The sequence below is a fragment of the Cynocephalus volans genome, chromosome 8, assembly GCF_027409185.1.
Source record: "Cynocephalus volans isolate mCynVol1 chromosome 8, mCynVol1.pri, whole genome shotgun sequence".
NCBI lineage: Eukaryota > Metazoa > Chordata > Mammalia > Dermoptera > Cynocephalidae > Cynocephalus > Cynocephalus volans.
Window position 1 is genome coordinate 103,185,357 of NC_084467.1, and position 17,813 is coordinate 103,203,169.

Sequence of the window (17,813 nt, forward strand, 5' to 3'; positions counted from 1 at the left end):
CACACTGCAGAGATAACAATGAACTTGGACAGTATCTTCATGTGTGCTCTGGCCTGTCATTGTTCTCTGCCAGCATGGAGGTTTAGTAACATACTGGTCACATTCACAGAACGTCTTGAACTCTCTTGACATGGCAAATGAACAGCAGGCCCTATTCCCATGCCAAAAGCAAACAAAAACCTGTCGCCAGTAAGGAGAACACCCGGTCCCTCTGAAGGATGCCAAAGTCCCCATCCTGCCTCCTTTGCAGAACCTCACAAATCTCTCAGATGCAGGCAGGATGATCACGGGCAGGCGAGGGGAGATTACGCTCTGAATGTTTTAAGAGATTAGGTACTTAAAATCCTCCACATGACTTCAGTCATCCTCCTTACAGATCACAGAGTAAAAGCCTACTTGATTAAAGCTGAATGCCTATACATGTGCAAAAGGGAAAACATGCAGAAGAGAACAAGAGTCAGATCACTGATGGGCGAATCTCCAGCTCCCGGACCTCAGGGGCTGCTGAATAAATGATGACAAGAGGCACATATTCACCAGGAATACCTCAGCCCTCAGGCTCTCATACTGACTTGCTTTCTCCCCCAAAGCAGAGATTGAATCTGGCCTTACCCTCAAATGAGGCCCAGGTTGCCCCACATTCCATATATGGGAAATTACAGTTCCTTTATGGTGGGGGTGAGAGTGGGAAGGCAAATGTTCATATTGTGTAACCTTTTAATTAAAACAAAGGCAACATGCACTGGAGTCTCTTTCTCACCTTCTAGTAGGGGCATTTGCTGTCCTCCTTTGACTCTCTCTTCAACCAGGCCACCAGACTTTTCCTCACCTCTAGAATAATTTACCTTTCAAATAAGAGGTTGAGTTTGAGATCTGTAAAGACTCTTCCAAAATAAATGCAAATCCAGAGGCATGTTAGTTCTCAATCTACTTTCTCCCTTCTAGAAGTCCACTGTTCAGTGGGACTCCAGCCAGAGGTGCGGCAACACCCAGCAGCCACAGGAGATCAGCTGTTCTAACAGGAGGAAGCAGAAAGAGCTGGGCAGGGAGCTCAGAATGAGATCTTGCTTTTTTAAAATGAAATACCAGGAGATAGATTACAAAATTGTTCAACAGTGTACTGAAACATCAGAAGACATCATGAAACTGTTCAGCAAATCATCTCTACACAGTGTCATACACGGTGATCTAGATTGGGGGTGCGCCTGGAACGAGTCTATCTGCACAACTGCTCCTCTAATAAACTGACAAACGTGTCCACGTGTGAAGCAGAATTCCCAACAGACCAAGCATCTCCAAACCAACTCAAAACCACTGCCAAGGGTTGGCCCCGTGGTGCACTCGGGAGAGTGCAGCGCTTGGGAGCACAGTGGTGCTCCTGCCGCAGGTTCGGACCCTATCTAGGAATGGCCGGTACGCTCACTGGCTGAGCGCGGTGCGGGCGACAAAACCACTGCCAAACCAAACCAATGAGGAAAACCAGAAGTGCTCCTTGTGGGGAGTAGGACAGCCCTGCACAGAGGCTTGTGAGAGCAGCAGCCACCCGCTCTGGGGCCATGGTAATTTCTACCGAGCATAGCTTATAACACTCCTGGGACCTGAAGGCTAAGGAGGCTCATGCAGAAGGGAGAAGCCCCTGGTTACCTGAGAGGTCACAAGTGATGTGAGAAAAGTACACATCAGTGCCTTATTAGGTTAACCCCAAGTCGGGAGAGGGTACCTGGCAAGGTACAGCCCTAAAAGAGTATGCCCCTCATTGAGCTATACAGCAGCTTCTAGAAAACAAGCTGCACACTGGTGAGGGCCCTGACTATGTCCTCACAGGCTCCCCTCCTAAGGCTCCCTGAGAGGAGTCACCCTGTAGGTAGATGGGAGGCAGAGCACGAGGTGGGGAAGGGAAGCAACTTTCCCACCACCATACCCCAATACGGGGGTGCTCAGGAATAAGCCTGGTGTGAACTCCCGTCACACTATCTGATGGCAAGTATGCGATTTTTCTATTCTATTTCTCTTTTGTTCTGGCTTCCTAGAAATTCAGAGCTAAGTATGAAATTCCCAGTTCCCAGAGACAACATCCCCAACAGTTAATAAGGACGATCCACATATCCAGGACTCGGGATATTTGCATATTTTCAAGAGAAAGAATTTGCCTTTTACCCTCCCCCATCCCCCCTTCACCACATCCTCAATCCCCACCCACCCCCCACCCACCCCCCACCCCCCATCACTGACATTCATCATCTTATTCCTCAAGGTCCCTTCATCAGGGCTGCCCAGGGTACTGGTAATTCATGGCTGCTAGAGAAGAGCAGAGAACAAAATAGGAAGAAAAGATAAGTAATAGCAAGAAAAAAGACTCGCCTTGGGGATAGTAGAGAATTCCCTAATGTCAGTGTTTTTAATTAATCATTCTATTTATTAAAGATTAAAAATACATATCAGGTGGCTACTTAAAATGTTCATGATTTTGACATTTAATTCTATAGCAACTTGAGATAACAGAACAATGAGTACTTGTAGTAGGTTCTCAAATATTTGTGGAATGAATAGATGAAAAGCCTTTTTAGGAGAGTTTCATGAGTAGATTCTAACAGAACAGCGGCTGCCTCCTGTGGTCTCAGAACAGGTGGTAGCAGGTCAAACCCTGATGTTTAAGAAGGGTTGCCTATGATGTGTGAATCCAACAACCATCCCTCCAAGAGAGCAACTATTTTAAAAATCAGGTCTGAAGGTGAACCATCCAAGAAACCTGCTTTTGCTCCTGGGGTTTTAAAGAAAGTCGTACCAGTGAACCTGAGAAGTAACCCAACACTTTGAAATGATAATCTTTTCACAGCTGTAGCTGCTTCTGCAGAGCTAAAGAAAAAAAGTTCTCTCCCTTCGGGTTAAAGTCTAAAATGTCCAGCTGGTAGCCAGCAACCTTAAAGGTTATTCTAGTCCAGTTCATTCTAAATGGAGGAATCATTTGGGAATTGAAAATATAGGAAAACTTCTCCTTTTTTTTTTTTTTTTATAGTCTGTGAACAAACAAGAACACTTGATTGAATCAGACACAAAACCCAGTATTTATGGTTGTCTTCTTAACAATTTTTAAATAGGCTTCATTTTAATTTAATTTCAAAATTATAAAATATGAATGTGCTTAATTTGTTAAATGTATGTTTTTTGAAGAAGAAAATATTCAGATAAGCAAGTCAGGTATTCTTATTAAATACATTAAAATTTCAGGGTAGTGTTTTATTATGACTCATTCTCCTGATACAAGACAAAATTATTCTGTTATATAGCTATTGAATGAGGCTCACTACTCCCCAATGATTTCACAAATTACAGCTTCAACTAGCTATAAAATAACCAAATCAGTTCTGATATGGCCATAAAATTAGGCCTGAAAATATAGTAAAGTAAATCACCCCTTTAAAATCAAGTTGTTGAACAATACGTTCTTATGATTCCATTTATGTCGGAAAAAATATATATATATATTTGTGTGAGTATATGCATAGAAAAAAGGGTTTGGAAGAATATATATCAAACTGTAAAGAATATACATATATCAAATTCAATAAGGGACATAGACGAAGAGGGGGAACTTTCACATTTTACTTTCTGTATTTCTTTGTTTTTTTTGGTGTCGGGGGGCGGCGGCTGGCCAGTACAAGGATCCAAACCCTTGACCTTGGTATTATAACATCACACAATAACCAACCAAGTAACCAGCCAGCCCATACTTTCTGTATTTCTCCTTGACCTTGGTATTATAACATCACACTCTAACCAACCAAGTAACCAGCCAGCCCATACTTTCTGTATTTCTCCTTGACCTTGGTATTATAACATCACACTCTAACCAACCGAGTAACCAGCCAGCCCATACTTTCTGTATTTCTTAAAACAGAATTATATTCAGTGTTACCTCTGCCAAAAAATTAAAATTCAAAAAAAAAAATCAAACAAATATAAGTTACCCTCTGAAGTTGAAACCAATATCTCATCACCTTACTTTTATGTAAAACTTTACCCTAAAGCATTTTATTTGCTGTTTAAATTTTCACTTAATTCAAATCAAATCTTCAGAGAAAATCAAGATTTCCTGCTGGGGGTGTTACATGTAAGAGGCTGTAAAATTTTATTCTCTGGAAGTCTTAAAAAAAAAAAGAGAGAGAGAGAGAGAAGTAGACTGAACCTCAGGGTAGGGTAGGTGTGGCTTGTTGCTCCACTCCAGGTCTCCTTTTCCTCTCCCTACTGAAAGTGCTTCCTAGCAAAATCAATCAAAGTCACCAATGCAAACAATTCACAGGCAAATACCACCTAGGTTATCCAAGGTCTCTAATGTCAACCTAAAGGAAGAAGCTGGGGCAAAAATACATAAAAGAATGAGCTTATTTGGGCCAAATCTGAGGACCGCAGTAAAGGAGACACACACTCAAGTTGCCCTGAATACACATTCCAAAAGGCAGCAGTTACAGATAGACTTTCGATGGAAAAAGGAGAAGTTAAGGGGTCAGTTCCAAAGTTTTTTTTGCCAAAAATTTACATTGATTCACTAAAATAACATAAGCTACTGATTGGCTATACATTGTTCTTTGTGTCATAAATTCTAGGAACACTGCAACAAAAAAGAGTGAGGTCGCATTGTAGTAGTGATAAGATTTGGGTAATTTATATCCATTAGTGGCTGCATCTAGTCTGGAAACCACCGCTAAAACATGCTTTTTAGCAATTATCCCAGACGAGGGTGAGGGGGACATGACTGAAGCCCCATGCTCATATCTCCCTGGGCCTGTTGAATTTAGCAGACTGCGCATTTCTTAGATTGCTCTAAGTCACTTTTCTTTCTCACTAAGACCCAAAGCAGTACTTGGGGTGAGGAAGCTGGCCACCTTAGGGATTTCTAAAACACCTAACAATGCCACCACTTTCCCTAAACTGCAGATGCAGGGCTAAGGTACTCAATGAGTCCAGCATATGTATGTTTTGGTCACTGGCAACTGAGAACACCAGACTAACTTTGCTTTAGAGCTCAACTATATCAAATGTGAGCAATCATACTGGTCATCGCATAGGAAAACAAATTAATTACCACTTAATAAATGCTGTCTGTCTGGGAAACAGAAGATTTCAAATATGGGACTCCTCAGAGAATGGGAGTTAATAAAATTGGTTGTGGAGAAGTAGAAGTCAGAAGCCTGCCTCATGCCATGGTGCCACTACTAGCAATGCCACAGTGTACCCAGTGCCCTGAGAGCAGATACAGTGTTCTTAGAGGTCCTCGTAAAAGAGTGTCAGCAGACTGCACCCTGGAGTATTGGACAATGGGTGTTACAAGCAAAAACAGAATTAAATGCACAAAAATAACACCAACTTAAGGCAAGCCTGGGCAAACTCTAATACATCAAAGAACTCACAACTAGCTAACTAATCAGAAAGAACACACAATTAGCATCAGATTTTTTTGTTTTTCCTAATTTAATAAATGGAACACCTGGGGACCTGAAAGTTGATGAGAAGAAAGCACCACTAGAAGACTGGACACTAATTTTTTTGAGTTTGCAGTTTTGTTAGAATACTTTTGCTCTGATTATGTTTTGATGAATACACAAAAGCTCTTCCTTTGGTATAGGAACAGGCCACCCTTCACTTCTACCTCTGGACCCCCACCTCCAGTAACACCTCTTACCATTCCTGGCCACTTTTCTCAGTGGTCCTCCAGGATACCTCACTTACAGCTTCCTGGTATCTTCCATCTGTCTCTGGCCCAAATAACCAGACCTTGTGCCAACCAACTGCTCCAATCCTTCCCAACCAGCACTGTTAGGGCCCCAGTCCACGGCCACTCGAGGCTATCTCGACCCCTTTAGAAGTCTTCTCAAAGCAGCCCCATGTGCCCAGGGTATCCTCCACCTCACAATTCTGCCAGGACATTACTCTCCTGTTACTCACAAAATGCCTAAAATTCCAGCTATTCCAGAAAGCCTGTCCAGATTGATGACTCACAAGCTACTCCATCCTCAAGCCTCTCCTGGACATAAAATTCCCTTCGCTTTTCCTGCTAAGCTGAAAACAAGAACAAATTTGCTTTGTCTCCTCTCCCCCTGTAGACACCCCTCCTCTGAGAGTACATAATATCAGTGTCTTCCTGTCCATTGGCAAAATGATTTACCACTGGCCTCGGGTTACCATCTCCAGAGGGCAGGAACAGAGTGGTGATCAACTAAGCCTCGGTCCCCCAGGATGATGAGGTATAGGGTCTTCCAGGGAATTAAATTAGAGGGTTAAGAGAGGGTTAGGCAGAAACTTTGTTTCAAGTCTCATCATTATAAAGCCTATTATAAAGCTTTTTAAAGTACATCTGACCACTTTTCAGCCTGGGTAGAGTTAACATAATTTAATCTTTGATTTAGGATCTTGCAGTGCCCCAGGTTCATCATTCTCTTCTGCTACTGTAATTATAAATGTGGAAGATGTAGAGACTGGGCTGACAATTGCTTGGAAACTAATTTCTAGAATAAATCCTTGCTACTGCATCTTGTGTTTTTTTTTTTTTTGCCCTTCTGAAGGTGTAGTTAGGAAACAAAAGCAAAATCCCACTTAACTGAGGATTCCAGCTAAGTGAGGTCCATTGCCATGGTCTTTGTCAAGTGCCTGCACTATGGCCTACATTACTCACTTAATAAAGGGTTCTTGATGAGGGAATTTGGCAACATGTGATTTTCTACAAATATAAGCTTGATTTTGATACAACCACTCATTTCTTTGAAAATCAGGGTGCATTCACACACAGGTGTCCTGAATTTCCTTAAATTAAAAACCAACCCTTTACAAGGAATAACTGTGCTCATTTTGAAGCAGCAAAGAAACAGGTGTTCTCTCATGGCAAATGAGGAAATCCCCAAAGAACCTAAAAATATTAATCAAAGAGTCATAATTCAGGATGCACAGGGCACCCAAGGCCAGAGATCATCAGAGACTAGGAACTGGAGCCACTTCTTCCAGTTCCCAGGCCTGGGCTCAACCAGTGTGGTCTGGGCTCTAGGGACACAGTCTAAGGCCAAATCCCAAATTTATTATAATTTAAGCCAATTCTCCGTGTCCACCATCGTCCCACCCGAACTGGTCCTTGAAAGCACTGCCAGTCACTTCTCCAATCCATAAAAGATTCCTCTACCAGTATTACGACTACAGAATTCTCTGCATTGTCAGGACTCTACTGGGAACAGAATTCCCTCCCCATCCAGATCCTGCCCATTTCTGAAAGCTCAGCCCAAGTCCTCCCTCATAGTCTCTTCCCCAACAACTCTACACTGAACTTTCCTTTGAACTTCGCAGGAGTCTTTGGATAGAATTCAAGAAGTATTTGAAACTGAATGGGGAAAAAATCTCAACAGAATTTTCACTGGCCTCTCGGTGACCTAACCATTCCTTTGATTATGAATGTAGGCAACCAACACAGGAACGTCTCCAATACCGATGATTTGTTACAATAGAAATTACACACACTTTCATATCACATCACAGCTGATGTAGGTACCTTAAAACATCACTTACACTGATCACTACACTAAAATTATAATTGTTAGACCTGCTGTTAAATTATGTGTTAAAGAGGCATATTGCTATGTCATAAATTTTTAAATATTTTGATGGCTCTATTTCAATATAATTTATTCCTTTTGTTATCCTATGTATTTTTATTTATGCATTTTAAAATATTATGTTCAGAAGGGGCGCATAGGCTTCATCAGACTGTGAAAAGAATCCATGGCACAAAAAAGGTTAAAAAACCCCGTTTGTTGGAGTAAAGGCATAAGCTCTACAATAAAACTTGGATTCAAATTCAGGTTCTGCCAATTTCTATCTCTTCTCCTTTAACAAAATTACTTAATCTCCCTGAGCCCTGAATTTCCTCATCTTCACCAAGGGAGCCAATACAGAAACAACATCTATTTTGTGAAAGCATTCACTCATCAAAAAATTAACTGAACACCTGCTTACTCTGTGCCAGGCACAAGGCTGAGTTCTGGAGCTACAGTAATGAACATGACAGAGCCAGTCTTTAAGCACTTTATACAGAAGGTCATGCTGTGTAAAGTGTTTACCACAGTGACCATACTCACTGCTAAAACTACAACATGTAGTGTTTAATTATATACTGATTTTAGGTTGCTTCCTATAAAACAACTGTTGGTTCATCTACCTCATGCCTTCCCAACAAGGCTTCTTCAAGCCAGAGACTGGGCCTCATACTCATAGAGGGAGCAGCTGTTAGACGAAAGAACGCAGGGTCTGGGACCAAGTCATCCTGGCCTCAAAACCCTGCTCTGCCACTACTAGCTTTGTGACTATGGCAGAGACCAGTAGCTGTCCCCAAAAGTCTGTTCTCTCCTTTCCCTACAGTATTAGGACCCCAAGTTCTGAGCAGGGCACACAGACACTCAGAAGAAGATGATTTCCCAACCTCCCTTGCAGCTAAGTATGGTCATATGGCCAATGGGGATATAGGCAGAAAGTATGTGTAACTTCTAGAAAGTATTCTTAAATTAAGAGGGCCTGCCCTTCACCAACTCTTTTCTTCCTTCCTGATGGCTGGGACTAGAATAACCATCTTGGACCATGAGATGATCTTGGGAATTGAGGGCATACACATGGGACAAGACAGAAGGAGCCTGGGTCCCTAACACTGTAGAGAACCACATCAACCTGGTCAGTAACCTACCTGGACCTCAATATCCCCATCTATAAAAAGATGATAATACAGGTATCTATTTTGTAGGATTGTTGTGAAGACTGAAGGAGATAGGGCTTGGTTCATAGTAAGGGCTAGTTAGGATAGTTGAAATTACTGCTGTAAGAGCAATAGTCTTGCTGCAATGAAAAATGTACGAAATTGGGACATTCTAACACAGCCCTGGGTGCCCAGAGGTGGCTCAATGATTTCTCACTGTTGAAAAGCATCCTAACCAGTCTAGTTCTCATGACAAGAAATCCCTTCTCCAGCCCCCCTGTCAATGGTCCCCGGAAAAGGGAAGTACCCTACCTCTGGGACAGTTGTCAGACAGTTGTGCTTCTTCATCTGTAAATCATAATCCTCATCCCCTTCCTTCAGAAATCTTCTCCTGACTGCCCCAAACCAGCTCTGCTGCCTCCTTCTCTTCTGCCTTTGATCACCCCACTCCTGCCTCTGAGCTCATACCCATCAGTACATCAAAGTGTCTTTCAGTCTCTTCTGGAGGTACCTCTGGTTTCTCTCCCAAGAAGCCTTCCCTAACTAACTGGGAAGAAAGTGGTTGCTTCCTAAGTCCCATCCTGTTCTAACAAGAGGCTTCCCAAAGTCTACAAGTGAACTTCTCTCCCACTGAAGGAGAACACGAATGATCATTAGCCATCCACAGGTTCTACTGTGTTGATCCAGAAACGTCCCAATCTCCTACATTTCTCACTGCTAACACTTTTACAGCTACTACATCTTGTTTGCAACATCAGCACTGGTCTGGGAGGTATAACTCTTCATGGCCATGCAAAAGAGAAATATACTTTATGTATGTAAAGCTTACGTTCATCTTTCCTGATTATTCCCTTCCTGTTCTTGCAGACACAAATTCCATTCTCTCTCCACACTACTGTCATTTTTCCATGTCACTGTCACACAGGCTGCTCCCAGGCACAGCCCCGACCATCCTCTCCCTCCCTCCTCCTTCCCTCTTCTTCGCTCATTCACACCAACCCCTACTATCTCTCTCATTTTCTGCCCCTCAGGCTCCATCCATTCTCAGTCATGGAGACTTTACTGTCCTTGTTGCTCAACCAGGCCCAGGCTCAGATGGCTCTGGAATTGGAACAAAGGTTGTGGTGGCAGCCAATGGCTCCCAAGTTAAGTGGGACACCCAAGGCTGCAACATAAGGAAATAAGACACGGTGATGGTGATCAAGACGACAAGCACAAAGCCATGTTGCTTCAGTAGGACAAAGACATGAGTAGGAACCAGTATCCCAACAGGCAGAAAAGAGGGACCTGATCCAAATCCTAGACATTGGCAAAGGAACAAAGCAGGAAAGCACAGGTGTAACGATGTCGAGGGAGTAGGAAGCATCGCAGAGATTCAACCTGTCTACCCCTTCACGTATGGTCATGGGGTTTTCTAACTCAAATTGCCATTTCCAGAGGCTGGCACCTGTATCTATCTCACTTCGCAAAGCTCCTAGCCTTATCCAGCTTTTTACAAACAGAATTTTATCCCAGTTATGCGTTAAAAACCTCGGGATTCTTTGCTATTTCAAATTCACACTACAGTCAAAGGATACAAACTAACAAATAAGTAGGATGAACAAGTCAAAAGATCTAATGTACAACATGAGGACTGTAGTTAATAATAGTGTATCATATTTAGGATTTTCCATAAATGAGTAAATTATAGCTGCTCTTACCATGGGGAAAAATGGGTAAGTATATGAGATGATGGATATGTTAATTTGCTCCACTGCAGTAACCATTTCACTATATATATGTATCTTCTAACATCATGGTATATACCTTAAATATACACAATAATATTTATATTTTTTAAAAAGTAAATAAGTAAATTCATGCTACACATTAAGTCACATTACACAGCAAGAATGCTGATGCATGAATCAGACCACACCAGACTGCAAGCAGAAAGACCCCAACATGGGTTTCATTCCCTTCCCAAACACGTTCTGCTTCTCCCAGGTTAAGAAAGTAGTAGCAAGGCCTCCTCCCCTGCCATACTGGGAGTCATCAGGTGATGAGCAAAGATAAGGTTGCACCGGGAGGGCTCAGAATCAGGCAGAGATTAACATGCATGTCCACAGTTCCAAACCTTCCCACTTTCACCTTCATGCAGCCTTCTGCCACCACTCCCCTTTATGACCACCTTGATGCTCATTTTCCTCCATGGCACCTGTTTAGACATGAGGGTGGGGGTGAAGAGAAGGTGACAGCACCTGCCCAGTAACAGTGCCCGAGCTCCACTCCTTAGAGTGGTCCAGACAGCGAACAGCAGGGGGGCCCAGCAGGCAGCCTTACATTTCTTGAGCAGCCAGAAGAAACAAAAGGCACAAATGTCACATTTCTTTAGTTTCCCATTGGTGGTTTCTTTTCCTGCCCTTGGCCCCACCCTTCCACTCAGCCCTCTTAGCCACACACCCCACCCCAAGCCCAAACTTCCCAAAGGGCTTTCCTTGTTTGTGTCCTTTTGAATCCACATGAATCACTAATTGCTGATTTAAACCCAGACACTAAGTGAATGACAACTAGAGTATAACAAATACAGATACAATTTAAGAGACTGGCAAATGGAGAGAACTGCCTTCTTGACTCTGCCCGAGCATACAGGAGACACGGAGACACTGTCCGTATCCTAACCCACAGCTGGGCAGAAGACTGACTCAACTTGCTGCCAGACTGGGCTGTCTGTGTGTTGGACGGTAGGGGGGGGCGAGCACTAAGGAATTTACCGGTTCTGTAACTCGGCCACGCAGGGAATTACCTGGGACAGCTAAGAGACAGACCTGGGTCCCAACCCCAGAGAGGCTGGCTTCATTGGGCTGGGGTTGTTGCCCGAACACGAGGAACTTAAAAGCTCTCCTGGTGATTCCAATATGCGCCCATGTTGGAGAACCACTAATTAAACACACTTATTATGAGTTTCAGACATTTCAAGAAGTTAGAACACCTTTTTTATATCCTTTGTCAGAATAGCCCTTGGATGTTTTACTGAGATTCAGCTGTCAATCATGGTGAGGTTAAGATCGGCATTCAGATCCTCTAACTCCAAGGTCCATTCTCTTTTCATATACCTGTATCTGTTGTAAGGGTGTAGACAAGGCATGAAATCAATCTCCACTGCCAACAGATCATAAACAAATTCCATAAGTGCAAGACACATAGATTTGGAGATGAAAACACCACAGACAGCAGTGATAACCCCTCTGAATGCAGAGGACTAAGCCACACAGAGAAGGCAGAGGGTATGCTCATCTGTGAGTTTTGAGGAGATGGGGAGAGAAAATGCACCGGATCCAGGCTAGCAAGTTTATCATACACCCAACATGTGTTCTAAGATACCATACTTAAGACGCTCAATGGCATGAAAAGAATGGACAAGTCTTGGGCAGGGGGTGGGGCCTCTTCACTGGAGAGGGAACCGTAAGACAGATGTCAAGAGTTCACCTCTTGGGGCCATAGTTTCTTCTTCCCACTTTAAGCATTCTGACCTTCATTAGGGGCACAAAAACCATTCCTAACACATCCCCCACCAGGCAGCTTCAATTTCTCCAGTCTGTCTTCCTCCCAGAACTATGATCTGAGCTTCCTCGGTGAGGAGACATGTGACTAGGACCCTCAAACATTCTTAGTCAACAGACCGCTTAGGCAGGGCAAAGCATCCCTTCAATCCCTATCCCATCCACTCCGACTTCCCCCTCAAAAAGAAGCACCATCATTACCACTAAACCAACTTTCCTGACTGAATGGAAATGATGTCACCACTTCCAATTAGGAATTAACGCAAACCAAGACAGAAGTGAAGACAATGGAACATCCATGTCTGTCATACTACAAGAAGACAGCCCACAATCCACATGAAGTCCCTAAACCATGGATGTGCAGATGCTGGACCTCATCCTGAGGCCCAAGGCACACACTTCAAGGACAGCAAATGCTCCTTCTTAAAGACAAGGAACGATATTCCACGGTTTCTCCTGGGTCAGAAATGGGCCTCGTGGTATTCTATTCCAACCTGTGATATACCCCCGCTGCCTCCTGGTCCCTAAAGCCTAGTGTTGATGTGAAAGAACCACAAGGAATTACAGGAAACAACAGCAGGTTAAACTTTCACATCGATCGCGCTGATAAGCACAGCCACTTACCCAGCACCGCCAGACAGCTCAGCACTGGGAAAAAGCACTTCATGTCGGCAGTCGCGAGAAGACACAACACAGGTCGCTTCCTCCTCTCCGAGCTCCTAACCTCTCATTTCTGGCAATCCACTTATAGCTCCAGAAAACCCTTTTGGAAATAAAACTTAACTCAGAAAATGAGAACAGATTAAAGAGATCAGGAGGGCGTTGGAGGGCAGGGGGGAGGCGTGGTAGCATGCGTTCAAACTCCCCTACGATAAAGGAAGGGTCCAGAACAATTCTGAAGGCGCCCCAGGCGCCTGCCACATCGTGTGCCTTGCAGTTTTCACTGGAACTGTAGATTGTGTTGTGTTAATCCTCAAGGAAAAGGGAAAAAGAGAGTCTGAGAAAATCCTTTCATCCACTGATTATACAGAAATGTCCTTGGCTTCCCAGTGAAGGTGTCTGTGATCTCCCTCATTCGGATTCTCCAAAGGGAACAGAGCAGGTTTTGTCAAAACCTTTGAGGAGCCAAATCACCCTGGCTGGCATCGACTGTGTAGGTTCCTTCATCAGAAAGTCTGTCTGCATCCATGGCGGTAGGTCACGGAGCTGTCACCTGCCCCACATCTGCCCAGGACACATGAAACAAGTTGACGTTCTGCAGTCCTGAAGCAGTCCCACAATGCCAGCAGATTTCTAAAACAAACACAACCGAGATTTATCAAAGGCAAACACAACCGCCGCAAAACCGAGAGGGGCTGAGCGCTGAGCTGTCCGGACACCTGGGTCCCATTCCTGGACCAGGACAGTCAGCCTTTGCATTCTGACCTTGGGCAAGGCGCTACCTTTTCGTCCTCCTCAGCTTCTCTGCCCAGAGCAGGGCAATTGTGGGAAGGTTCGATTGTTCCTCAAATACTTTCACCCAGTGCTGCGCTCCTGGGAATTCCCGTCGCCTCCTAACAAGCCCCGGCGCCGCGGGGAGCCCCACCCTCGGCCAGGGCAAAGCGGGAAGGGGCTCCGGGGTGGGGCCGCGACTCCCGGGTTCCACCTCTGGCCCCCGCCCCAACCGTGGGAGCTCTGCGCACGCCGCGTCCCAGGTGGCCCCGCTATTGTTTTACCTTCCCGGGTGTTTATTTTTCGCTGGTTGGAAAGAAAAGAGGCCGGGGAAGAAGGGCGCCGGGGCTCCGCTTTCCGCTGCCGGGGCGCTCTCTTCGCGCGCCCGACCAGCCAGGGGAGAGTCTCAGGCCCGACCCCGAGCGGAGCCGGCGCCGGGCCCGCGGCCACCCCTTCCCGCCTCCCTCCCCGGGCTCGCGGCTCCGTGCCCTGCGCCCCCTCGCCGGCACCGCCCGCGCCCCCGCTGGAGCCTTACCTCGCTCCGGGTCCGCTCCCTCCGCGCGTCCGTCCGTCCGTCCGTCGGTCCGTCGATGCCGGCGCACGCCTCAGGGGACGCGCCGCTTCCTCCTCTCCTCCCGCAGCGGCACCAGCAGCCGCGCTCCGGCCCCTCCCGAGTCCCCGCCCCTCCGGCTCCAGCCCGGCCCGCTGCACCGGGCGCGGCGAGCGCGGGGCGAGGGTGGTGGCCTGGGAGAGCGGCCCGCCCCCCGCCCCGCCCCCGCCTGCCGCCCCCGGACCGGGGCCGCAGGCACCCGGGAGCTGAACGGATGCGGCGTGTGGGCCGGGCTCGGAAAGTTAATCAGAGGTTCACACGCACCCTCCGGGGCCGCCGGCGAGATGCACAGGCCCTTCCCACCGCCCAGCAAAGGACCCACGAGCCGCGAAGAGGGCGGCACGGGAGCGCGTCCTCTCCACCGCAAACAAAAACAAAGCCCGCTGTCGGAGACTCGAATCTGTTCCTACAGTCGGACCCCATACTACGCGTCACTCTAGGCTAGAATTTAGACTCTGGAAACGGCCTGGGTTCTGACACCGGTTCCTCCACTTTCTAGCTGTGGACCTTGGCCGAGTTACTTAACCTCTCCGTGCCTTCAATTTCCCCATCTGTTTTATGGGGCGATAACCCCTCTGTTAGGGTTATGTGAGATGTGCATGACATAGTTGTAAAGTACTTAGAATGGTGCTTGATACATTACAAGTAGTCAGTAAACAAGCTATTATTATTTTATGAGGAACAGTCCTATCCAAGCAAGTGCTTTTTCATTCATTCGATACTTTGCCAACACACACAACGTGCTGGGTAGACACAGCTACAAGGCACTTAGGCAGAATGGACAGCCCTGCCCTCATGGAGATTTCATCTAGTGGGGACACAGACAATAAAACAGGTATGATGAGAAAAGTGCAGAATACTGAGAAAGCAAGTGCCAGGGGCCCAGCCCTGTGTTATCTGGGGAAGGGACGAGGCGAGGGTGGCTTGGTCAGATCAGGTTCCAGGAAGACTTCTCAAAAAGAATGAAAACTAGGAAGAATGCCAAGGAGCAGAAGGAGGTCCCAGAGGAAGAGGCAAGAGGAAGGTAAGGAATCACAGACCTTGGAAATAGCAACTCTGCAGGCCTAGAGGGGAGAGAGAGTAGCCCAGTTAGAAGATCAGAAATCTGCTTGGCCCAAACTAGACTGTAAGAAGCAAGAGGCATGAAATGAGTTCAGAAGGAATCAGGTGCCAGAACCTGGAGGGTTTTGTATGGTGTGTTAAGGGATTTGGACTTTGGCCCGGAGGAACAGGGAAGCCCCTGAAGGTTTTGAATAGGGGAGTATAGTTATCTCTGGCCTAGGTGTGGAGAACAGATGGGAAGGGAGTTCTACAGGAGGGTGAGGGGGGTGAGGCTGACGTTGCTGAAAATCCAGACAAGAGATGATGATGACCAGGACCACAGAAGTAGCAAAAGAGAGGGGGAGAAATAAGTAGGTCCCCTTGATATCAGGAGGTGGGCTCCAGGGAATGCCAGATTGAGGATGAGGAATGGGGCAGGAAAAAAACAGTTCCAACCTCAACAGCTGAGATCAGGATACAGAGGATAAGGTTGGATGCATTGAGTTTGAGATGCCCAAGAGGCATCCAGGTGAAGATGTCCAAAAAGCCATCGGTGGGAGTTGGGGAGAGAAGGGTGAAGTTCAGAACTCAGAAAGGGGCTGTAGGTTTGTAAGATGTTTTTCACCCTTTTGGACAGTATAACAGCAAAAGGATGTAGTGAAGGAGTATACCAGAGTACTTCAAAAAGTTCATGGAAAAATAGAATTAAAAGATAATACGAATCTTCCCATGAACTTTTTGAAGTACGCTCATACTGATAATTCACTTATACAAAAAATAATAATAATAATACCCCTAGTGTGTAGGGCAAAGAGGATCATGCTATGGGGATACAAAGATAACTGGAGGTTCTTATTTTCCCTCTCCCCTTCCTCTTGGCAGTAAATTCTTTGAGGCAGAGTCTGCCTTTTAATTACCATTTATCCCAAACAACTCTTGGCATTTGATATGCATATAGTAATTGCACTATAAATACTTCAATTGAATTGAATTCAAAGTGTTTAATTGAAAATCTCCTCTTGTGTATTAAATATTCCCTCTTTCCACCAAAACAACCATGACTCTGGCATCTCTCAGTTTTTGTCTGCTAGACTCCTTCGTTTGTTTATTGAGTATCTACTATCAAAAAAGTCTCTACTCTCTTATATGCCAGTGGGAAACAATGAAACAAATGTATAACATAATGTCACGTGCGTTCAATTATGTACACAAATACTGATAGTCCACTCTGCACCCTATAAATATGTATAAATAAAAATAATTAAAAATTTTTTAAATTAAAAAAAGAAAACGAACATTGAAAAAACTAAATAAAAATAATGTGACGTGTGTTCTGAAGAAAAGTGGGAAAAGGAATAGTGTGTACATGTGTGGATGGGGTGGGGCGGGGAGAGGGATTCTGTTCTGCATGGGGTGGTCAGGGAAGACCTCTAAGAGGGGGTGACAATTGAGCAGAGACCTAATTAGAAAGAAGTAGTGAGCCTTGGAGATTTCTGGAGGAGGAATATTTCAAGCTTAGAGAAGAGCAAGTACAAAGCCTCTTAACATATTCATAAAATAAAAGACATGTTAATACATCTGAAACAGTGTGAAAGGAGAGACAGGAAGGTAATCAGAGACGCCACAGAGGCCAAATCCTGCAGAACTTCATAGGCTGGGAAGCAGTTTGGACCACTCTGGCTGCTGGGGAAGCATAGGAGGTGGAGTGGGGAAGAGATGCTGAATAGGAGGCTTTTGCAGTCAGGCAGGTAAGAGATGACCAGGACTAGGGTGGTGTTAGTGGAGTATGGAGGAGAGTATGGAAGAAGCGGGTGGAGTATGGAAGCATTTTGAAAGTAGATTCAATGGAATTCTCTGGAGAATTGAATATGAAGGGGGAGACAAAGAGGGGAATCAAGGAATCTTCCAGAAGGTCTACCTCAGCCTGCTTTGGAGTTCTCTGACCCCACAAAGCTGATCAACTCCTTCTCCAAGTCCACACTTCCCAAGATCTCTGCTGTCTTCATTCTTGAACCCCTGTACCCAATTATCCCTTCGTAGTTTTTTCCTCCCCAACCTACCCCTCCTCCTACCACCTAGACCCCTTGCATCCTTCTGGATGATCTCTCAACCCTTGACCTCCATCACCACTTGGATGTGTGATAGCTGATTCCCAGCATAGTGTTCTTTCTAATTTCCACATTTATGTGACATCAATGACAAGCAAAGAACTGTGCTAACTGTTGGGTGGGGACAGAAGAGTACAATGAAAAGAATACCCCTGCCCTGCAGACATAGAAACTATGCAGTGAAGTTCCCGAGCAGCGGCATGCTAGAGGCCCCTTCAGGAGATCATCAGCAGGCAGGGAATTGAATGGGAAAGACTCCTGAGGAAAGGAGAGGTGTCAAAGGAGAGCAGAGCTCAGAAGTCTCCAGTCAGCAAACATGTCCGGTGCCCAGGCTGGACATAAGCAGTTTGCTTCAC

The 17,813-nt window shown here is 45.4% G+C and overlaps 1 protein-coding gene across 1 annotated transcript in view; it reads right to left on the minus strand.

The window, feature by feature from the left end:
- The window catches only part of IGSF3 (immunoglobulin superfamily member 3), a 90,327-nt gene extending 76,029 nt beyond the window's left edge, over positions 1-14,298 (minus strand). Inside the window, exons 1-2 of the mRNA XM_063104496.1 lie at positions 14,234-14,298; positions 12,892-13,560 (exon numbers count right to left, since the gene is read on the minus strand). Of these exons, the coding sequence (XP_062960566.1) occupies positions 12,892-12,934 (43 nt within the window). The 5' untranslated portion in view covers positions 12,935-13,560; positions 14,234-14,298. The remainder of the gene's footprint in view (positions 1-12,891; positions 13,561-14,233) is intronic.
- Between the last annotated feature and the right edge of the window lie 3,515 nt (positions 14,299-17,813).